The sequence below is a fragment of the Polyergus mexicanus genome, unplaced genomic scaffold (assembly GCF_030449975.1).
Source record: "Polyergus mexicanus isolate NDT 795.1 unplaced genomic scaffold, iyPolMexi1.0 SCAF_15, whole genome shotgun sequence".
Taxonomy (NCBI): domain Eukaryota; kingdom Metazoa; phylum Arthropoda; class Insecta; order Hymenoptera; family Formicidae; genus Polyergus; species Polyergus mexicanus.
Window position 1 is genome coordinate 6284955 of NW_027223335.1, and position 25613 is coordinate 6310567.

Here is a 25613-nt window from a genome sequence, read left to right on the forward strand (position 1 = left end):
ATTATTAACTGTATCATCCCAGAAGAAATGATAAAATTGATAAAACTGACACATACTAAGATTTTTTATTAGTTTAACGATTTTTTAACAAGATCAGTAATCAGAAAAATTGTTAAACATTGACACGATCGTTTAATAGATTATTGTAATTTTTCGTTGACAAGAAATTCATTATCGTCATTATAATTATTAAGAATATCTACTTTGATTATATGTCATAGTATTACACGATTGACGTCACGATTCTTCCGATTAAATCTACAATTAAATCTATAGAACTTATTTAAAAAATATTTGGCTTTCGGAACGAGATCGAAAGCGTATAATATTTCGTTCAGGTCAATTTCCGATGCTCTAGATAAAAAATAGATCGATACACATCGATCGTCGGTGAACGTAGAGATTATTTCTTGCGCGTACTTGTAACATAAAATAATTTCGTGTGACCCCAACAAAATATTGTATATATCATTATATTATAATATATTGCTATATATATATACACAACTGGTTTTTCTCTCGCGTTTTCCCAGTTACGTATCGCAATTAACGTTTCAAGATCTGCTATTCTAGAGACACCGATGGCCGGAAACAGACGGTAGAATAGTGGGACTAGACCGTCTATATTCTTATCTATTAGCAGTACATTCTTTTTTATTATACTTATATTAGAAATATAATAAAAGACAAACAATCTCTGCATCATTATATGCTAGAAAAAAATGTTGCAAAATTTGAGCAGAAGTTCTTGGCATAGAAAATAGTAGATTCAAGTTAAAGCAAATCCCCTTTTGTTCCACCCTCGATATTTAATTTTATTGTTGAAGAAATACGGTAGAGAGAGAGAGAATGTCGGTAAACTAGAGTTACCGTAGTAATGTGTGGCAAGTGATACAACCGAAAGATGTCGACCGTGTATAAAATCGAGGACTATGCTTCTTCGCACATAACGAAATTTATTAATCATAAAATAATGTTAATTATTATTTTTATATTGTAAGACAAATCTCTTCTTTCTCTTCTTTTTAATTTGCAAGTGAAATAACGATATAACGAAAATAATGATATATCAAAGATACATTATATCGACTGTACTTTGCCTTAAATTGGTATGACAATCGATTTAGTTATATATATCTTTTGTACTGACGTCAAGAGCGAGTAAATTTACCGAAATTTCTCTTACAAACTACGTACTGCAATCGGAGAACTGACCACAAACTCATGGAAATATCTGCAATGCAATTAAAATTATTAATTCATTTTCTTATTATGTCACCGATATATAACATAAGTTCTCGATATCAGTATTATTATAACAAAAAATTATTCTATTCCTAAAATATTGTATAATAAGAATAATATATTAAAAAATAGTTGCTTTAAAAAAGAATAAAAATTAATTATTATTTTAAAGCGCAAATGGACGATAAATTAAAGATTTTTTAATAAATATTTAATTTATCGTCCATTTGCGTTTTAAAATAATAATTAATTTTTATTCTTTTTTAAAGCAACTATTTTTTAATATATTATTCTTATTATACAATATTTTTGGAATAGAATAATTTTTTGTTATAATATATGATATATTATTAAATAAGTAATTTAACTTTTTAGCAAGTCAGTTTGAACAGTTAGTTCATTAGCTTCAAATTACAACATTAAATTAAGTAATATATTATTAACAAATCAACGATAGTAATATTTGATTAACTTTTTATTACAACTAATAAATTAGATTTTATTAAAGAACTGCTCTTGATATTGAAATTATGTTACAGCGTCTCTCCGAAAATAATTTTAAAAATATAATTGTAAAAGTTCTCTTCTCCCAATTCTATTATAATGGGAATATCGGGACGTGGGCTCCAATATATGTATGTGACATCTCCGAAAAAGAGAGAGAGAGAGAGAGCAAGGACGTGCTCAGGACCCGCGAAAAGCTCGAAAAACGCTCCGACTCCCAATCCGTGGAAGATGCATCGATGTATCTCGGGACGAGGAGAGCATGCAAGTTGGCCTTGTCACGATTAGTCCGGTGCAGAGGCCGCACTGGTGCGGTGCATCGCGCAGAGCCCGCGCGCCGCAGTGCACGGCTGCAGTCGAGTCATTATGCAGGTACTGCCGCGGCCTGTCGCTTCTGGCTTTAACCCGCGACCGCAGACCGACGTTGAGCGTCGACTGTCGCCGGTGTTGACTCCCGGTGCATTCGCATCCGGACACGATGCATACTCATCTCGTCTCTCTCCCGCCCCCGGCGAACCGCCGAATCTATTATATCACACTGAATATATGATTCTCGGTGTGAGACAAAACGGGACGCGATCGCTTTCTCGTCACACATTTGTTAATCCTACAACCGTATTTGTTTCACATATGAAATTATTTCTTCCTTCTTAATAGCACTTCAAATTTTTCTTTTGTATTACAATTTTAATTAGAATAAATCAAATTAAAACATCATTTTTCAATTAATAGTAGAATAACTATAACAATGATAATTTTTTTAATGTATTGCAATCTCTCTCTGCTCTATTACTCCCAGATCAAGTTTCAATATAGCGCTTTTTTGTATAAATTAGAAATAATAAGAAAATTTTATATATAATCATATTTTTAAATTAATAAATAATGACGCCTACGAATTAAAATTTGAAAAGCTTTTAAGATTATATAATACAGAGAATCTCTACTCCTCTTTTTTTTTTCTTTTAAATAGAATTTAGCAGACATTTGGCGTTTCTATTTGATGTTAAGTTTATATCCAGAGTGCACGCGATGTACACATGAAACGATCCTCAAGCATATTTAATTTTAAATGCACCGTGAGAATTCAGGTCAAAGACCTCCGTCTCAATTCAGCTTCATCTTGTGTACCTACATATACCATATATCGTCTCTTCATTTAAATATCTTTGCTCACGCGTTTCACTCACTATTTTCACGAGCAGTATTTTTATCGGTAAACTGCGAGTTGCGCAGTCCATAAATCTCGATATGCAGCAATTATTTCCGACTTAAATCACAGTGTCACAATGCAGCTGGCCATCGCCAAAAGTTATTATACTAGCTAGTTTGCGATTCGCAGCTTTATCGTGGATCGATCATATCTTTCGAATCGTAAAGAACTCACGCCAAACCCGAGGAACTCATTCGGCACGTGATCGTTCGCGAGTTTAAAGAAACTCGCTTTGACGAAATCAGCGAACTTAATCAAACAAAGTCAAGGGCGATCACATTAAGATACGATGCTCCCTTTTATCGATTATATTATTAGAGGACCTCGATAGAGGTCTCGAGTCATTGCAAGATTAAACCTGAAAAAGCTCGCGGGCCAATTTAGCTAAAACTTAAACCTTTTTCTTTTTAACGGGGAGAATCGATCTTTACATTGAAGATTTACCTTCTTTTCGACTAAAAGATCACTTTCTGTTAATTTTTATTAATATTAAAAAATTATTTATTGTATTCCCTTTATTTCTAGCGAGATCTTTATCTCATAATAATAAATTGCTTAATTTTTTCCTAAAATTTTGTATAATATATATTTAATTTTTATTTTACATAAATTTTAGAAATTGTAACTAGATCATTGCAGCTTTTAAAAGCTATAAAACTAAGGGAAAAGTAGGCCAAAGAAGTATATTTTCACATTACTGCTTGCTAGGTTCGATAAATGGAGTTTTAACTGTTAACGTTATTACAGTATTAAGGATATAATTTAGAATTTTTGCATTTTCATAGAGATCTTGAAGGATTAAAACAAAAAGATTATATAGCTTAAGTTGCTAAAAAAGAGCTGATAATATATCCTTGTTCATACATTGAAGATCAGATATTCGTAAATAATTTTATATGGAAATCATCGATAACTAATCTTAAGCGTGCCTATTCCATAATATCACGATAATCCGCTTATACCGCTGATTATAGCGAGCTCCCACTAATAATCGTTGAACAAGCATATGCCGAACCACGTTACAAATTGTTGTCGAAGTAACCAAAGTGTAATTACGTGATCAATTTTCCGTGTAAATTAAACTCGATAAATAAATTTTGTAACAAATATTATTTTCCATTCAGGTGCATTATTTTGTTTTTATAATTAAATAGCTTTTCAATCCCAAAACGAGCGTTATATAATTCATATTTCTATCCGACATTTTATTTCATATTAATATTATTGCTTGATTAGTCGCTTAATTAGCATTTATTGACGGCTTTAATAATCTAATTTGATCGATTGTCATTTCGAGAATATTGTCGTAAACCCAGCTTCACGGTAAATTCATACTGTCGACGATTATTTGATATATCACTCACACACACGTATGATGAAATTATTCAAAGTAATTAATTATAAATTGTATAAACAAGTTTAGAATTAAGTGATTATATCGACCGATTTATCACTATAAACCATGCATTTAAAGTGATTTTTAAAAATTCTTTTCAATGCATAATCCTCGTATTTAGACAAGCATTTATAGATCAAATTATATTTCATAAAAAATATCATGCATAATTATAATTTAATTTAATTTATTTTTCTTTATTAGTGTAATAGAGCGAATAAATTATATGTTTAAATGACATAACGTCACTTACTTTAACATCAATTATTCCATTAGTCAAATTACACTGCAAACAGATGCGAATTAAGCCTGGTAGGTTTTTGTATTGTTCGCGCTAGGATAGCTTTTAACTTTGCCCGAGTTGACCGATCGAAACACTTGGCCAACGCTATAAGTACATATTAAATATTCGCGAGTATTAGATAAATCACCGAACTTGAGGATCGTCCCTTGCGGCTCATCGTCAGGGCATGCGATGCATGATCGCGATTGCGTGATCACCGGCTCCCTGACCTTTACATATTCTTTCACGAATCCTATTTGCGCTCGGTGACGTTGCACAGTTGCTGAAATAAGTCCGCGGTGGTTGGCGCCAGCCTCGTAAAATATTGCTTCGTTACGCTAATTCCATACCCTCCACTGGTGCATGTCGATCGCACATTTCTCTTTCTCTCTCTCTTTGCATTGAAGATATACCGAATTAACTTTCTCAAATATAAATTTCAGTAGCGAGCCGGCTTGGCCAATTTGATTTTGAGCTGGCGGCAAGATGACCGCATGGCCTACTTTAAAATTGGACGAGAAGGGATATGATCGAACTATGCGATATAGTTAACTTAGATTAAATTTAAATTTAGGGCTTTAATCCATTCGTTTCTACAGTTATCTTTTCGGATCATTGGATTTATTCACGAATGTTGTTTATAGTATGTGCTATTTGTTCTTACAGCTATATTTATCGAGCCCACTGAAAATATTATTGCTGAGAAAACAAATTGCACAATTACGCATTGTTTTAAATAAGGATTGGGTTAAAAAAAAAAAAACATTTTATAATAATAAAATTAAGTAAAATTTTAAAGTTTATTAAAATATTTAAAAAAGCAGATGTGAAATAAATTTAAATTGTAATAAAAAGAAATTTTTTTTCACACAAATTAAATTGATATTCAATTTTACTGTTCCATATTCAAGAAAAAACAGAAATACGAGCTTCGTGTTTTTTTTTTTTTTTTTTCTACAAGTATTGTACAGTTTGACGTGTCGACAATTTCGCTATTGCAGAACGCGCGATTCGTTGAATATATAGTAAACTTTTATTTTTACCGATAAAGAGGAATAGCGTCTGTTGCATCAATAAAATACTAGTTCTACTCATACTTTCTGATTAGTAAATTTGACTGATAAGTGACTGTACTAATTTATTACTTGCCGATGCAAGATTTGCTTAATTATTGTAATTGTAAATAACATTGTTGAAAATATGTTGTCGAATCTTTCCAATGAATTTGTTTTATGTACGTACACACGTATTGCATAAGTTTCTACATCGTACACGTTAAAAGTCAAATTTAAGAAAAAAGTTAATTTTTTTGTATATTGCAAATGGGTGCTTCCGGGTTAAATGGCCAAACTTGAAATATTAATGTAGGACCTCAAAACAAAACAAAAATTTCCTCTGGAAGTATGCTCGCGAACGCTTCCTTCAAGAGATATTGACTTTTTAAGTTATAACTTATAGGAATGAATAATGTCGAAATAATCTGGGTTTATTCTCTTTATTGCTTTAGAGTAATTAAAATTTAATTATTAAATGTTTTATTCAAAATGATGGACTCCAACCCGGAGACAAGCATTGCACCTATCAATGAGAGAACGAGTGGGCGATTGACATTGTGCGTCTGTAATTTCTTTGCACATTTGCATTATCCTCCGTTTTAATGATTAAAAGTCATTGACAGGCACTTCGTACACCTTTTGCTTGAGAACATTCCATATAATAAAATCTAATGGTATTAAATTCGATGAACGACATTATTCATTTCTATAGTTCTGTAACTTAAAAAGTCAATATCTCTTGAACGAAGTGTTTGCGAGGATATTTCCAGAGAAAAATGGTTTCTGTTTTGAGGTCCTAAATTCATATTTCAAGTTTGGCTATTTAATTCGAGAGTATCCTGTACATTATACCCAAATTATTAACACAACTATATTTCATATATGGTGACATGTGAAAGAAGAATAACTATTTACAATTGGACAAATTGGAAGTATATATATAATGTATATGTAAGTAAATGTAAGAATACACACAAATGTGTATTAACCCAATCTATATATATATATATATCCTGCTCAATTCTAAATGGCTGCTTTGGCTTTATCTATCACATCGCTGTTAGCAGTCTAGATAAAATATATAGAAGTCTGTGGGTAAAAGAAGTATTTCAATTCTAGCAATGGGAAAATAAAAATAAAAAAGATAAATTTTAAACATATTAATCACGAAAATGTGATGTCGATAACATTATGTCGTACAAATGCTTAAAGTTGAAACGATTGCAATCAAGAGTACGAAGTTGGAGAGCGATCCATCAGCACTTCTGCACTCTGCTAATCAAACAATTACGATCTCGAGCAATTAAACTTAGTTAATATTACTCGCCAATATTAGTTCAATCGCGCTTAATGGACATAAGCGAATTACGATTGTGCGCGGTGCGCGTCCTTTTACATTAGTAATGGAAAGTAGAATTTATATTGACCAGCATTAGAAACTGTGTAATATAGTTGCATACGCTAATTATTCATAGAGTAGCAATTTGATTATATTTAATGCATGCACATTTAATGAAGCGTATAAAAAGGCTTAAATAGTCGTTGCATTTCTCTCTTAAGTTAGTATTTCGAATATACGATCATAATACTTTTATAAAACAAATTTGTTCAATGCTATCTTAAAAAGAATTTTGAGCATTTGATCGTAAATAATTTTGCAAACTGTAAAATAACTCTTCACAGTATTCGATATAATTTCGCTTTCACAAATATCTATAGAAAAAGTTCTATCAAATATACGATTTACAAAATGAACAAGAGCAAATAATTCACTCAAAGCATGACGCTTGCAGGTTAATTCCACATTTATCGATCGAAAGGGGAAGGACAAAATAAAAACTGGAGCGCGCAATCAAAAAGGTTAAACCGCGATTTCGGATGCCAATTTTGTAACCGCAGGATGAAAATTTGTCGATAGTCGAATCTACAGCAAATTAATATATTGAGCGCATACATTTAGCGTTGATTAATCTCGACTGCCCACATGCTAACTTTTTTGTCGATTTTGTATAATGCGAGCAATAGTTTTAAATTAAATTTACTTGTATAAAAGCGTTATGTCTCGTGTAATTCGTATGTAATGCCATTTACATCGATTACACGAGATGTATAGAACGGTCTCTATTTTCGTCCAATTTTTATTTCTTTTGTCGATTGTCTTTCATATATCTCTTTGTTAAGATAATAAAATATCTGAAAAGATACATACGCACACAAACCATCAGACACAAAATTATTACCAAGTATATAAAAGACATAGGTGAAAGATATCCTTTTGGATTTAAAAAAGAAAATATTCTTATCTAATTGTAAGAAGGTAAATTATCTTGATAAAGCAATAACTTTTAATTGAAAATGTGAAGCATCTTTTTTCCAGAGAACGTATGTACAAATATTATAATCCATCTCTTTTAATTAATATTTGTATGAATTTTAAATTTTCGAGACACAATGGAAAATCTAGGTCATGTTTGATCTCTCGTTATAGAATACCTGTAACCCCGCGGTGTGTAGAATCATGGCAAAAAAGTATGTCTTTTATATATGAAAAATGATCTTTTTAAACGAATTTATTAATTCAGTCTTAAACCGCTTTATATTAAGCTTCATCTTGATTATATGTAATTTCATGATTAATATTACTATTTAAATTATATACAAATTATATCCATCTTGTAACAATACAAAGAGAAAATGCGCTAATCGATATGTTACTCTTATTATGCGAAATTTGATATCAAATATTTTAATACTGCAGAGATTTACAAAAGTATTTAAAATCCAGTATCGTGTGGAAATTATTGACGTGTTCTCGCTGAACAAAATGTTAAACGAAAAACAGTTATCTGTCGATTCTAGGAAACGCTCATGTACAATTATGATAATTATTCGCCTTTATCCGTATTGATTTATCGCTTCTAGACACCGCTTTTCTCGGTTATAGCGGACACTGTCAATACAGCGAGATACCGAAGATACCGTTCGCAGAAAGAGTATCGAGTTATCGGTGTTTGCGGTGTTCGACGTCGAAAATGTGCGCGAGAGTAAGGGATATATCAATACATCGTTATACATATTTAAACAATCCCCAGACTGGTTACGAACGACGACTATAGTCGAGCCAGCCGGCGGGCACTTCCGCGTAACCGACCTCGACAAGCCGGGGCAAAATGAGGTCAGGAACGGCGAACACGATGCCGAACGAGGGTCGCGCGTTTGCTTCCGCGGCCCACCGGCGCCGCGGCAGGCTAGCTGCCCCTAGCCGGGGGTAGTTTGCCCCTCTCGGAACTGTTCGGCTCGATTCGACGCGACGACGCAGCGCGGGGACACCGTCGCCGGCACTCCACCTGCACACCTGCAACGCGCAGTCACACACACCTGCATACGTACTCTATGGGGTGTTCGGAAACTTTTCGCATCGTCCCCCTTACGACTCGTGAATTCTTTTCTAATAATGAAAGGATCTTTCTTTCGAAAATTCGACGAAGGGGACTTTTTTCAATCTTAAATACGATGCCTGATTCGTACAGATCTGTTTCTTAACTTTAAATTTGTAATTTAATACATGATCTTTTTGTTATCTTCGTTTCTGCATTATTCGCATTTTAATGCAACTCTCGAATAGATATAAAACACATGCCATTTAAGCGTTAAATCTTTCGATGATTAAGCTTGTCGAAAAATTTCTTTCGTGTTAAAACTAGAATTAAAATTGAATCTAATTAAAAGAGAGGCAACATTCTATAAATTGTTGCAATTTACTCTTCAAATCAAAGAGTGAGATATGGAATTTATAATGTACTTGAATCGCGGATATTAAAATTTCTCGGGTATTATCGGGATGCTATAACACAAAAAATGGAACGATCAGCACATAACTTATTTTCCGCTATCGAGGGGTAAATCCGCGCCACCCCGTACACATGGGCGAGCAAGCCAGCGCCAGTTCGTGCGCAGGAGCTATCGCGTGTCGACGAGCCGGAGGGTACAGGGGTTGGCGGGGGTGGACGTCCTCGTAGCGGTTCTCGCTTGTACGCCGAGCGGCCTCAGCGTCATTGGGCGTCGGGACGCCGTCTCGGTTCCGAAACGCGAAAGCGCGATCGCCAAGTGTGCCGTGACACGAGGACGGAATCCTTTTGAGGGGATTCCTCGCTGGAATATTCGTTTTGCGAACTTGCGAAAATCGCGCGAGCCAACCGCGAGCTTCCTCGAAGGAGACACGCATCTGAAAGCAGGAAAATTCGCTGATCCATTTCGAGGAAGATCGCGACGTCGCTCCGGGATCAGCGATCAATTGACTTCTCTCGGGGACATCAATCTCGTGCGAGAGATGATATTAGTTATCGCGGATCGTCCAACTTGTCGTTCTTGCGAGTGACGACGATCGTGAGAATCTGTCAACGGGATTGCGCGGGGAACACCGATAATAGGTCGCGGATAATTCAATCTTCCGGAAGATTGACAATTTTTAATGGATAGATTGTAAGTGTGTGTATATATGTGCACGTGTGTGTTACGATCCGAAGAGGATGAATGAGAAGACCGCGTGATCCTCGTTATTTCAATATCGATATTCTTCCAATCGAAGCCGTGCGCGTTGCTCAAAAAAATCCTCGCTTCTTGGATTTGGCTTGAATTTATCGATCCTAAATCTTGAGAGATAAAAGAAGATTCAGTGTAGTGGGGAGTAGTGCAATATTTTTTTTTAAAGTGTCTTAAACTTGATATACAAAAAGAGATGCTTCAAATGAGATAGATTACAAATTTAAAAAAAAAAAAAAAAAAAAAAAAAAAAAAAAAAAAAGATCTTTAAAACTGCAAGAAGTGTCTTAATGAAAAGCGTTGGAGAACATTTTTGCAAAGTGTTTATCCTTTAATTCATTTAACGCCTCGCTGGAGAAAGGTTCTTAGTATCATGAGAAGAATTTATAAATTCTAAGTCTGCACGAAAGAGAGAGAGAGAGAGAGAGAGAGAAAGAGGAAGGGCTTTCTCATACACACAGTAAAATCTTGCTAAATATTTTCATCGAGCAATGTTTCGATCTTTTCGATCTGTGGATCTACATAATTTTAATTTTTATCCAAAAGATCGTGACTGATCTAGATAGATCCTGCACCCACGAGAATATGATAAAAATTTGAATAAAACGTTTAATTTTTTCCATTTTGTGTTCGTATCACGGTGTATTAGGATCGTCAGCATTGAGAGAATAATTTATAAATGTTAAATATATGTACGTAAAAAATTTCGATTAATCTATATCTTGCTAAAAATCAGAATTACTTGTATGATCGATTATTCATTAGATCTAAATCTATGATAGAAGAAGGATCTCTCGTAAATTCTCAATGAACGCTTATGGGAAGTATTGAAATCTTTTAATTTTCCGCATTCAGCTAATTTACTCAAGACGCTATGCGGTAAAGAACTAATTACAGATCCGAATAATCGAATAGAGATAGGAACAGTCCTGAAATAATCAAGTCAACATCTCGAAACAGTCATCGCAACATTGAGAGCGAAGATAAACTCTCTCTCGCCGTGCCATCGATTTCGCAGACGGATCCGGGTATCCGCCGGCGGAAGTTGCATTTCTGCGAGCGTAGGATTTTCGTTTGTGTATGTGTGATGACGATGACGATCGCGCCGCGGGGACCGTCGAGGTGACTCGCGGTTGCGGCGGCGACGACGACGACGACGGCGGAAGTGATACTTGGGGAACCGGGTGGTACCGCGGCTCGCAGGATGCTGCGAGCGGGAAGAACGGAAGAGAGATCTCGCGGTGCGAATTCGCTCGCAGTCCACGATTGATAGGACCGATGACGGGGCATCATGATGTTCTAACGGCGCGCGTCACGCCGCGCGTCATCGGGACGCTCGCGTCGCGTTCGCGAGCCCTACTGACGACCCTGACGATGCTGCTCGTCGTGCTGTCCTGCTGCTGCGCTCGCGCCAGTGAATTCCCCGAACGGGAATGCTGCGACCTACCCTACCCGATCCCGGAACCCACCGGCAGGTCCACATCCGCGCCGACGCCGACCGGAAGGAGCGGTGAGTCGTCTTAAGGAATATATGCTTAATACCAAAAATAATCGTATTTTAAATACGGAATTAAAAACGGATGTCGGTACGTAGCGGGGAAATTTTCCGCTATGAATACATATTTATTTATAAAACGTCGAAGAATACATATAAGTGACATATATAATAAATTTATAATAGCTAGTATTTTTATAGATATTTTTAATCTATAGGATATGAGATACGAAGAAGATTATAAAAATAAATTTATTAATAAAACAATAAATAAAATTATGATATACAGGATGTCCCCCAATTTAAATGGAAAAACTTCAGAAGCATGTGGGGGACCGAAAAGCTAAGACGGAAAGTCCTTTAGAGGTTTGCTCGTTTTTGCTCCATTTTGGAGAAAATCACAAAAAAAGAAACAAAACAAGTTTTCGTTTTTTTACTTATTTATTTACATTTTATTTATGTTATCATCTATTTAATGCGGATATTGTTCAAAATGTTGCCCTCTCGCAGCAATGCGAGCATTACATCTAGCACTGACCTCATTAATTGAAGCTAGACATTGTTCTAGTGATATTTGGTGCACCGCATCTATGATTCGGTCTCTTAATTGCTCTCTTGAATTAATTGGCATCGTAAAAGATAACATCAAGTGTTTACATATATAAGGAACCTTGAAGCAGAAAGTTTATTCGATGCCAATCGATTCAAGAAATGACAATGAGAGATTGAATTTTTGCAATTTTCTCTAAAATGGAGCAAAAACGAGCAAACCTCTAAAGGACTTCTCGTCTTCGTTTTTCGGTCCCCTACGCGCTCTTGAAGTTTTGCCATTTAAATTGGGTACGTCCTGTATATATCTTTACATAATAATATTATAAAAATAATTATAGATAGATGCAAAATATAAGGTTCTGAGAAAAGATTATTGTAAATTAGCTAAAAATTGTTTTATCTGTAAATATAAACGAGCATAAAATTTATTATGCTATTAGTTATGCATATTATTATTATCAATAGCGTTTATCGATTAAGGTCAACGCCGGTGAATTTTGATTTTTAATGAGATACCGAGGGGATATAAACCGGGTCACGAGCGCGAAAATCTGCTTTCATGCAATTTGCACACAACGCCAATTATTAGCGAAACAATGAAATAATATTCCGGCACTATTGGCAACTGACTGGAAAATAAATTCCAATTTAATTACAGCGGTCCTATATAGTTATTCGCTATAAGAGTACATTTTTATTAGTACTCCTGTAAAACTAAATGCTGTGCAATATATATATGTATATATATATATATATATATATATATATTGGCATAAAATAAAAATGTATATTTTCGTAGAGTTAATTTTAACAATAAGATATGTTTTATGGAGTAACAATACGATTTGAAAAAATATTTATGATGTAAAATAAGATGAAAGTAAAATCGATAGAAAAAGGCAAAGTAAAAGAGAGTACTGTAAATTTGAAAATGTCAAAAATAATAGATGTTATGTGACGGTCTTAAAATGTGCTGTATATTCGTATAACTAATCTCTATTTTTAAAAATATTAATTTTTTATGCCATATAATATAATATTCTCTATTTGACTAGAATACACTGACAGCAGAGGGAAGATAGGTTCCAATAATTGGACGGAAACCAATAACTGTAGGTATGCCCTAGCCACGTTTCGCTAACCACAGCTACTATTGTAGATACTACGATTCCTGTTCGCGGATGAGCGGATCATTAATTCGGTTATAACGGCTTATTAATTTAACAATGCATAGCCAACTCAAGTTTGTCGCATTATAAATTTAGTGATAAACCCAGCGAGTCCATAACTCGCGTGTCTTTAACTTCGCTATCGGGATATGATTAATACAAATATTACCGCAATCAAAAATTGACATGTGTAATTTATCTCAATTGCTTGTCATGATACTGATTTACCTAAACCTTAGCAGTTTTCCAGGATCGTAATGTTTAATACAAAATCGAAGAATTGATAATAATGTAGATTTAAGCTTTCTCTATATAGAAAAAAGGTAAATTACAGATTTATTTAGAAAAAATATCTAAAAAAACGTTTTGATTTATTTATTATAATGATATATGCGCTGAACAATTGTTAAATTATTTGAATAGCGCTTATAAAAATATCTACTAAAAGCATTATATTTTTTAACAGAAAAAATTCTCAGTGACAGTTAATCAATAAATTTTTTGAAGAAAGACTCTCATACATACACATATACATACACAAATTATAGCACAGAGTTAAAAATCAAACGTATTATTTATATTATGTTATATTATGGAATTGTTAATAACATTTTATGCAGCAAATGTAAATATGAACTTAAGTAGCTAATATTAAAAATCTTTAGAGTTTTTTGATTTGCCAATACGAGTAAAGCATGGCTCACACGACTTTCTCACGACTCATGGCTTTCTCGAATTAAGTCGAAGTTCCTAGTTGTGCCGCGTCGCTGTATAAAATAACGAGGGAAGTTACCGCGTAATTGATCGCATTATTTGTGTCCGTGTGAGCACTCCAGCCTCGTATCCGGATGAACTTCGATTGAGGTCGCGCGCTCGCGATCGAAGATTATCTACGCTCCTCGCTCGCTCTAGAGCGATAGCGTAAGTTCTGGCAGAGTGGAAGCCGTTTGTACCCCTTGTGGAATTTCTCGCAAGGCGTCGGCTACGTGACCATAGAGAGCATTAATGATGAAAGACGATCAACCCGATCCGCTCTATTCGCAAATTTATACCAGATGACCCCGAACTATATTACTTGGCACTGTTCCAATTATGAATACAAGTAGATGAACTATTACATATAAATAGCTTCTTTAATAAAGAGAATTTTTTTTTTTTTTTTTTCAGAAATCGTCAATTATCGATTTTCAAATTATTAATGCCATAAATGATAGTTTTATGATAAATTATCCATATTATAATAATGTAGAGTTTTAGAATTTTCAGTACACGCTATACGTCATGCAATTCATTTACATGTTAAGAGAAATTATCCGATTTAATCAACACTTTGTACATATATATGGCTACGTGAATACAAAACATAGCTGAGCGTAATTTTTACTCCGTTACGCACAAATGTAATTACTCTCGCATTTTTGCCATTTAAAATCATCCGTATTTATTTATATCCATATTTTACCGTTGGCATTTAACGCATTTTGCTCCAAATAATTCTTTATTTCCATGCAATCGCGCATAAACAGAAACCAATCGAATTTATCATTCTCTTTCCTAAGTAGAATTGGCATGCCGTTACTATTAACGGAACTAAAACGCTAATTAACGCTGAAAAACAAAAATAGACAATAAGCAATATATAGAAATAATTTCAGTTATACAATTTTCAATATTTAATTTTTATTGTAAAATATAATCATTCGCGTTAATTATATTCGCTATGTGTCGGTCAAGTGTTCAAGAAACGATACTTTTTACTTATAGGCTATTCTCTTTCGCGAGCATATTATATAAACGTTTCCTGCAAAGTGTCTATCGGGAAAGATTTAATGACGAAACGTGATCTGCTTCATCGATTGCCCCGCTTAACGATCGTAGAATTAATTTGCTGGTGGGCGATTATGAGCTCGCGAAACGTAGTCGGCTTCTTTTTCAGGGGCGCTGAATTTTCGCCAAGTAATCAGAAGCGAGACGGGAGTCACGTAAATGCATAATTGCAGTCGGTTCGTTTGCACTCCTTCTCATCCCGTGACATCCCGAAATAAGCTTCCGCGAGGGAATCGTCTTACATTCCCCCACGATACTTCGCCGCGGTGGCGCGGTCTTCTACTGCTTAATGATGAAAGATGATCGTTCGGGCGGGCCCCAATTTATCGCTCGTTTATCGGCCGGCGTTTCATAAACGTTCGGACCGATCGAGGACGAAACAATTCTCTTCGCAAAACTTGCGGCAGAACGTTTAATTTGCGTTAATTGGAAAACTTTGCCCCAAGAATTGATAGCAATTTTGCTGGAAGTTAAGCACTCAGATAATCCATCATAATCCAGAATAAAATTCTACCATGTCGTGCAAAATGACATCAAATGGCATTCAACATACTATGGGATAAAAAAAGATAACTTCAATAAATCTTTTATAGAATTCTACAATAATTTAAATACATTTATGGGAAATATCAATCTTTTTAACAATATTTTCCACTGTGTTCAAATTATCATTTAGTGTGCACATATTACGCAAAATTTTATTACGAAGACAAAAGTGTTGTAATATTTCATTTAAATTAATATTGATTTTACAAATTGATTGTATTAATCAGAGTTGTTAAATACATCAAATTTATGCGATTTGTAATGACATATAGCGGCATTGATTTGTATTATACATAATATAAGACAAAGCAATATTCATTACCGTTCAATGAAAATTTACAATTTGTGAATTATATGTAAAATATTAATTTCTAGTGTATAGCTTTTTCCAAAGAATAGCGACATAATGTAATTAAATTCTGTCTGTCTCGTTCAATTCGTGATTTTCACACATTAAAAATTTTTATAAAACTATTATAAAACTTATTAAAAATTATTATAAAATATCGCGACAATGATCAAATATCGTGACTATTGCGAGTTACGAATTTCTGATCCATTATTAGCGCATTGAAATAATGAAAAATCAAGAGATAATTTGAAATAATTAAATTAACCTGCAACGTAATGTATATTGATATCTCTGTATTGATTTCCACGCCATACGGTATCAGTAGACATTCCACGATGGAAATTGTTCATTTCCCTATGGAAGTGCCGCATGTCCGAAACATTGACTGTATCTAGACGTTGGGTATAAATAACGAAATACGTTTAATCCGATCAAACCTGGCTAATCCCAAGATTTATCGTTCGATATGTTGCATAATTCATCAATTCTTAGCACGCTGGATTTGTGAATCGTACCACAGAATACTCCTCACGACACGAACCGAATGGATTCTCGGACGTTGCTGTTTTATTCTGTGTATAATATCGATTCACAAGTATATGTGTAGTGTTCTAAAGTATTGTATAATTTATACAATTTCTATTTCATTTTTTAGACAAAAAATTATTTCTAGATGTTTTTAATTTAAATCTTGAAAAAAATTAACATGTGAATTAATTAAAAATATTTGGTTAAAAAACATTAATTTAATTATAAATTCATTCAAGAATTTTATATTCTTATAGAAAGCAGTTTCATACACTTTAATAGGACAATGTGTATCACAAATGCACATCAAAAATTCTTTCTCTTATTAAAAAATAAAATATAATCTATTCGTTATCGATTTTTTTCTCTTATCAAAGAGTAACAGATAAAGCGCTCTTTTAACAAGATTTTGCTATTTGTGTTCTCTTAAAACCTAGTTTTTAGATGCACAGTTTATCTTGTACTTTAGAAAAGTGACCTGAAAATATCTTGAAGTCAGATATTTCTAATCTATAAAGTCTTTTGCACTTTTTATTGTTTATGATTTGAAAGTTACGGTTTTAATATTGAAAAGATTTTCAATTATTTTTATAACTTGACTTCTTTATTTATTTAAAAAAAAAAAAAAAAAAAATGTATTTCTTTGTATATTGTGATGCGCTTTTTATACTAACAAGTTCTTTGCATCAACTGTCTTTCTTTGTCGTGCATTTCGGGTGTCAAAGCGCTTCTTACATCTGCCGAAATGCGTTAAGACAAGCAGTATAGCGGAAGGTGCCACTTCGTTTATATAAAAGAAACTTTTTCGAGAAAATAAAATATCAAACTGCGAGATTAAAAAGGGGAAGAAATTCTCGAAGCGTTTGCATCTTGACACGTTTTCCTTCCTTGAAGATCAATCCGATAAGAGAAAGAAAAGTTGCATAATCAACGATTTATTGGCAATGTCTTTTCTTTACTAACATTTTAGTGTTGCATTTTTGAGAATGTATATTTTTATCTATACATTAAAACTTTCTGTTAATTATATAATTATTAACAGAAATTTAATAATGATATAAAAATCATAAACATTTTTTGCAAATTTAGAATCCATTTTGAATAATATGTGTTCTTTTAATTATTAAAATCATTTTCTAATTTGTTTTTGAACTTTTTCCTATACAAAAAGTTATTACTATTATGAAATAGAAATATATAACATATAATGTTCACATATGTAATATAATGTTTATAGATATTTAGACAATTCTAAATTCAGAGATCTAAAATAAAAATTGTTTTAATTAAAATAAATCGCAAATCATATTCTCAATGAAGATATTTTAATGCATGCCTACAAGCATAAAACATATTTATTAGATAATATTGATTTTCTCACTGAAAATATGTATTTTATGTATCCTAATTTAAGAAATGTATTTATCACTAAAGATATTATATAATAATTATATTAATAAAAAAAAAATATATATATATATATGTATATATTAATAGATAGATAATAATTTTTATCTTAAATAATTAATCAATAAATAATAAAAAATAATTAAATAATTTTTAAATGCAAAGTATCTTTTGGAATAACATTAAGTATTTTAAGTAGCAATTTATAATTTTATACATTCTTGTTTTATACATATATTATTTAAAAATATCATCAACATCTTTTAAACAGGTCTTTTAAATATTGAATTGCATCTTATTTCGGTCACACAATGCACATGTATAAAATAGATAAGATCGTAGGATGAAAAGCAGAGTGACGATGCAAAAGAGGCAGGGATGAATATTTTCATTGATGTTAAATCGCACGCTGGACCGGTTTTAACGTCGCAGCTATTTTCATGCGACCTACTTTATGTCGAGTCGCGCCGTAACGAGCTTGCTTTCGAACAAATTCAAAGTGCCTTCAAGTCGACGTTTCCGGTCGTTCGTTTGGCAATCGCGAAATTTTTTACTGTTCCGATAATATCGTTTTCACCAAAAATTTTACCACAACTCTCAGCTAGTGTTGCGATTTTATCCCCGTCATAATCGCGTAATTTTATTCCTTGGTGAAAAAACATTATTGTGTCATCGAGTTAAAAGTATCAAATTATTATTTCTATCTTAATATTTAATTTTAAATATAATTAACAATCTTAGTCTACACAAAAGACGCTTTATTTCGTCGTTCGGTGTAATCGAGCATGCCATACCGGCTCAAAATAGTTGGCGCATTCTTCTCAAATGACGGCGCTTAAAGCACGTTTGGCGTCGCGGGAAAATTAATTTCACGGCCGTTAATCACATGGAATGACGTTTCATATGCGCGCCGGCAAAGTCGTCCAGCGGCATCGCGACGGAGTAGCCGCGTTCACGAGACCACCCCGAAATTCCAACGTCATCAAGAAGAAGAGCTACACCGGTTGAACACTCGGATCATATAAGCCCTTTCGTGTCGTCCTACTCCTCCACGTGTCTACTCGTCTCAGCTTTTTCACCCGCGCTCGAGTGTTTACTCTCTCTATGTCTCTTCCGTCTATTTGAACATAGCCCTGCTCGTCAAACTCGCCTCCTGGGGACGTATCAGCTTCGCGGTGGTATATGATGCTTCCTGCCGCCTTCGGGGTTGCTTCCGTCGCGCAATATGAGAAGACAGTAAAGATAAATTCGCACAGAAAAATTCTTCCGGAGAATTTTGTTAAGCAAAATAGTTAATATATTTGAATGTAGAAAAAATTGTGACAAACATATATATATATATATATAATAATAATAAATTAATTGAAGAAGAAATATATATGAAGAAAAGAAAAGTATCTATATAAAAATATATATATATATATGTCATAGTATTTTTAAAGGAAATCTATTGCAAATCAAATAATCTATTGTAATTGTGAAACTGCTTAATATCTAAAATTAATGAATCACACATTACATGTATAACATGTATAACAATAATAACTATTAATTTCTCTCTCTCTTTCTCCCTCAAACAGATTTCGTTTTACAAAGATTACATTTATTATAAATTTCTAAAAAAACTTAGCTAATAATGTAACTAGATATAATTAATCATTAAAATAATAAGTTTAATGAAAGTAAGTATTAAGTGTTGTAAATAATGTTCAAAAAAGAAATAGATAATTAAACTTTTATTATAATTAAAATAAAGTACTATAAATGTTGCTAATAAATAAAATTAAAATAAATTTAGATACATATAATTAAACTATAATATTTTAATATACTTTAAAATAATAGAAAATATACGGATTGCAAGATCGTCTCAATTAAAACAAAATAGTATAGATAAGTCTGATTAAAATCCGATTAAGATAAAATAGATTAGATAAGTGTAATCACAGTCTAACAAAACTAACAATAAGATAAGTTAAGCGACTACGAGATCGCAATCTGCTCGAGAGAAAATAAACAAGACAAGCGCGTTCTAACTGAAATAAAATAAATTGAGTAAGCTCGATATCGAATTGTTTGAAATAAAATTAAGTAATTAAAAAATATGAAGCGTTGTTAATCCATGTTAATCTTACTTACTTGTGGTCACTTGACAAGGAAACAGTTTAGCATTATTTTTTCGAAATTTTCAGAGACTGTTCGAATATTTCATTTCGAAATTTGAAATATCTCATTATAATACGTAACAATTATTTTAATATTATAAAATTTTAATTGGAAACATTTTGAAATGTTCATAATATTTCTCAAACTAGACTAGACTGTCGACAAAATTATTTCCTAATTAATACATACTAGTTTCTGAAAGATTTTTTACAAAAGATAGTTCGACAGTGATAGCTTTTAACTTTCGTTTACTGTTTTCTCAAAATCCTCAACAAATATAATATTGCGAAAAGATAATATAATAATAATAATTTAATTTAATTTTCATATAAAATAATAAATATTATTATTGCTTCGATTTGCTTTATAATATTCCTGCAGATCAGTAGATACAGAAAAGACAGAACAGATATATTTAATCGAAAGCGATCTGGCATTACGTCCATCGCAATTCAGTGGAATCAGTCGACGCTTCGCGGGGCGTCGAACCCTTATTATGAACCAGCAGCATCGCTTGATGCAGGTTACAGGGGTTGCGCGAGAGACCGGGGTCAGGGGAAAGGGTAAATAACGTTCGAGAAACCAATATTGGCAAAGCCTCGGTTGCTGCGAGACAAAAGTTTCCTGGTCGAGTTCGTTGGGCAAAGGCAACTTCCGGCAATAGCGTTGCGGCGAAGAAGCAGGAAACCGGATAGAGAGGGGGTATGGTGGAGAAGGAGGAAAATAAGGCGCGCGTCCGTTACCCTCATCGATCATGGGTTGTATAACTATCCGTTCGTAAAACGTTACATTTTCCGCGAAATGATGTTTCTACTTGCAAAGCGCTATTGCGTCAGTCGTCACAAACGCTATTTTTTTACTATTATTATCCTTTTTTATAAGAGATTTTTGCCGATGAGTTAACACAATACACACGAACACGACATATACAACAAACAGGATAAAAAAATACAATTCACAAAAATATCTTTTTAGAATATGTTACATAATGAGCGTATAATCATATGACTATATTTCAATCTTGTCAGTTTATAAATTGCTATAACCACGCATTCTTGATATAATTCAAAAGACATATTATCATAAGCTTATAACACGCAGCAGCGTTTACGCAATAAAAGAAAGAAAATATTATGAAATATAAATCCACACAAGTATTATTGTATCAAATTTATACAATTTCGTTAAAGCTTAAATTAAGTCATCTTTTAAAATAAAGCAAATGTGTATACGTAGAAGTATAATTGTCGTCATATAAACGCGACAATGAGATATGTTTGAACGAATGCACGCGTATAGCACGTTGTAAATCGATCGTTTTGAAATCTCCCAAATTAAATGCATTCGCGTGGAACAACTACTCGCGGCTCATGGAATTCTTCGCTGCACACCGTGTATGAAATACCATGTTACGAAACTGGCGTTTGTCGATCTCGAAGAGTATCGAATTCATGAAATAGCTTTTTTCATTCGGATACAGTTGGAAATGGAGTCCGTTATCAATCTCTCGGATGACCCTCGATATTACACCCATGCGATTTTCGAGTGTATCGCGTTTTAAAATGGACGCTTTAGCGCGCGTAGGCTTAATCTTTTTAAAAATTTAGTGTGTTATACTGTATTAAATACAATGCAAACTATTATCCGGCGAAAGATCGCGCGCGAAAGCTTTCGAAGCCAAATTTTTGCTCAAAATTTTATTGAAAATTATTCTTTACTAGATTTTTTTAACCTTTTAACGTTAAATATTTGGGAGCTTTCCACAAATGGGAGCTTTGAATTAAATTAAATTTTACCTGAAATTATCTTGAATTACGGAAAATATTCTTATATCTACTTCTTGAAGTTACTTTCTTAGTTTGTAGAAAGATTTTTGTCTTTAATTGCTAAGTTTCGTAACACATTTTCTATTTACTTATTACATAAAAATGATATTTTTAGGAAAGTATTCTTAAAAAGCGACTTTCTATAGAATTGCAATGCGAGAAAAATTCTTTTATGTGCTTTTTATTGCCATAGCACGTATATTCGTCAAATCGCGAAGAGACTCTCGATGGGACGCCAAGTCGTCGGTTCATCGTTTACATCCTTATTACAGGCCTCGTCTGTAGAAATTGCGCCTCGTTCGCGCCAATGATTTCTGAGTAAACTCCCGGAAGATAAACGGGACGCAAATATCACCGGCGTTTGAACGCGATTTATCGAGCACTCGAGCCGGCTCTTTACGTACGCATCCTTCGTGCTCTTCGCCATTCGCGTGTGCATGTACATTTATGTAATATGATTACCGAAACGAGTCGCGTCTCTCTCTTTTCTCGTGTCAACATGCCCGCTAAATATGCCGGCTGTGTTTAAATAAAAACAGCGGCTGACTTGATTAGGTGCGCAACATGATTGGTTAGAACGAAGTTGTGAATTGAAAAGCAGAGTAAGTTTGTTCAATCTTCTTCCTATATGTCTTTATTTATTAAGAAACAAATCTGAATTTTCTTCTCTTAAATTTTCCTAAAATCAGGCTTTGACCGATAAGTTTATTTAACGTATTAAATTAATTATTTATTTTTATAATTATACAACTACGTATAATAAATATGTATAAATCACTTTACTTTGTTTTTAATTTAAGCAAATAAAAGGCAGTAATTATAATTATTATTTTTAAATATTTTCTTAATTTTTCCTATTTTTGTATATATTTGATAGAAATTACTTATTTTATTTCACATAAAATTTATTATTTATAAATATATATTGGTAAAAATACAAATAGTAAATCACGTATAATGTCGTTATACGTAATGTGACAAGTTACAATGCGACCCACAAAAGCTTCAAAATTGCTTTGTCGAGTATTGATGTTTTACAAAATATATATATATATATTGTATATAGTATTTGCAGATTTAAAAAAATCATTTACAAATACTCTCACACATGAGATTTTCTTATATGATATGCATGCAATTACTATATATTAATCGTAATAATCGATTACACACTCTCTTAATAATTTATGTTCCTTATGCAATATTGCAACAAATAATTACGTTAATCAAAGTTAATATATAATGTGTTAAATATTTTACGACAATGTTATGTTTCGTTATTGAAAGAAATAATTGAAGTATGTGTTTTTTCTAATGATCGATGAAATATTACTATTCGGATTATAAAAATCATACATCGAATTATATTATATTACGATATCACTCGTTTGAACATAACGTGACTAGCATTTTGAATGGATATAGTATTTGGGAAAAACATTTCCGGATTTTTTCTAAACAGGGATATTCCAATTTCGCAGAAAATAATTTATATCTATCTTAATCTGTATTTTATTTATACCATATATGAAATAAAATCGTGATGACGGTATATACTCGTAATATCGTTAGGATACTGTACGGCGGAAAGCGCGCTAAAGCTCGCGACGTGCCCGCGATAAATCGGAAGTGCGGTAAAATAGAAGTTTTCCGAGCGATCGAGCCCGCTCGGAAATGCATGCGGCGTATTTTTCTCACCGCTACGACCATTTTTCCGCAAACGTGGCGGCGACTCGCGATGAGTTACAACTGCCATAATGCTATGCTAGTCGGCGCCTCGGCGCGATCACGTAGAAACGCGCACGTGGACCGAGTGGTTTGCACATGCACGTGCACAAACACGAGTACGCGAATACATATTGTCGATATACATCGTCGGCGAAGACACGGCCGAAAGATTATTCCGGCAAAACGCTGCATTAAACGTTCTCCATATGCAATTACGCATTCGCGATGCATTCGCGTTGATGGGACATTGTAATGAATCGTCGCAGCATCATATTGACGTATCCTAATTTCGAGAAATCCAAATTCGCACCTTGTTTAATTTATCTATCCAAAACACATTTTGATGTGGAAATTAGAATCGATTTTCTTATATTCCGAACACGGAATTATACATTTTTATAATTACTATTTGTACAAACTGATTTTCAAAAATAAATTGCCAATAAAAAATTAAATTTACAGAAAGAGATGAAATAAATATTGTAGATTGGAAAACTCTTTGTTCTTGTCTATAGAATTGAAACGCGTGAGAAAAAAATTCTCGAGATTAAATTACAGATATAATCCACTTATTAAAATTGATATAATTTGTATGAAATAATCATAATAAGCAAATAAAATTAACCAGCCGTTACAAATTTGATGAGAAAAATAGGAAGGAAAATAGTAGGGAAATACGAATTCGTTGAGTATATCGGTATTTTTGTATCAGAGTATTCTGAAATATATATATTTTCATCAATTATAACAAAGTTGAGAAATATTTAAAATTTCTACAATCACAAATTTATATATCGAATATTGAGTCAGTATAAAAATCTCATCCTCATAAATATTAGTAAGAATAGAATCTATCAAACCTTTAAGCACCGCTGTTGTACAAATTAACTCGAGAGTTACTTTTCATTTTGCGAATTTCTATAGATGTGTAAAGTTCATCAGAATTCTTTAATTCCGTCAAAATTTAATTTCCGTCCATATAAGTATTAATGGAAATCTCAAGTTTGCCTTATCGCAAAACGCAATTAACGGGGATTAGCGCTCCGCTACCTCGGGTCGTTCGATCCCGGCGGGTTGTCGCGCGCGGCAAACTGCGCGCTTCGCTACCTACCCTATAGATTACATATGAATAAATGATCGACCGCGCGACTCCACGCGACGCTGTTGGAATATATCTGGAAAACGCACACATGTACACATACGCCGGGTCGTTCGCGTTTAAAGCGTGCGAGCGTGTTCGCTTTCTTGCGGGTGGCGTGCGAGATCGTCGTCATCGTGTCGAGCGCCAGACGGAAGTAAACGATCGGCCGCGATCGCCGGTGGTAAGAAGGGGGATGGATAGGGTGAGAGCGCGAAGAGGTGGGATGATTTTCTAGGGTGGTGACGACGGTTCTTTGCGCAGGATGTAGGAGAGCAGCGAGCACGAGAACGAGCAGCGGCGAGCTCAAGGAAAAACCGCCGGTCAGATTAGATCTTTCCTTCGTACGGTTAAGCTCCACCAGGGCCCCACGTTTGCGATAAGGCCTGAAAACGCGCCCGTTCACGGAGCTTTCGTGTCGAAACCCGACGCCCCTTCGCGTGTTACGTCTACGACAATTCTCTCTCCCCCATCCCTCCCCTCCCCTCCTTTCCCCCGATCAGCACTGTGTGGCGACAGTGTTATAAAAATATGCGAGAGCATATGGTTCCTTCGATACGCGAGCATTTGTGACGCGAATTCTGGCTTCTTAAAAGGCGCACGTAAGTATGGCGGAGGGACTCGGCGAATCCTTCATTGAT

General features: G+C 33.7%; 1 protein-coding gene across 4 annotated transcripts in view; it reads left to right on the top strand.

The window, feature by feature from the left end:
• The first annotated feature begins 9700 nt into the window (after positions 1 to 9700).
• Gfrl (Glial cell line-derived neurotrophic family receptor-like) overlaps positions 9701 to 25613 on the top strand; it is a 286917-nt gene continuing 271004 nt past the window's right edge. For all 4 annotated transcript variants that reach the window (XM_070308329.1, XM_070308330.1, XM_070308331.1 and 1 more), the window contains exon 1: positions 9701 to 11748. In XM_070308329.1, coding sequence (XP_070164430.1) covers positions 11319 to 11748 — 430 coding nt within the window. In that variant the 5' untranslated portion in view covers positions 9701 to 11318. The remainder of the gene's footprint in view (positions 11749 to 25613) is intronic.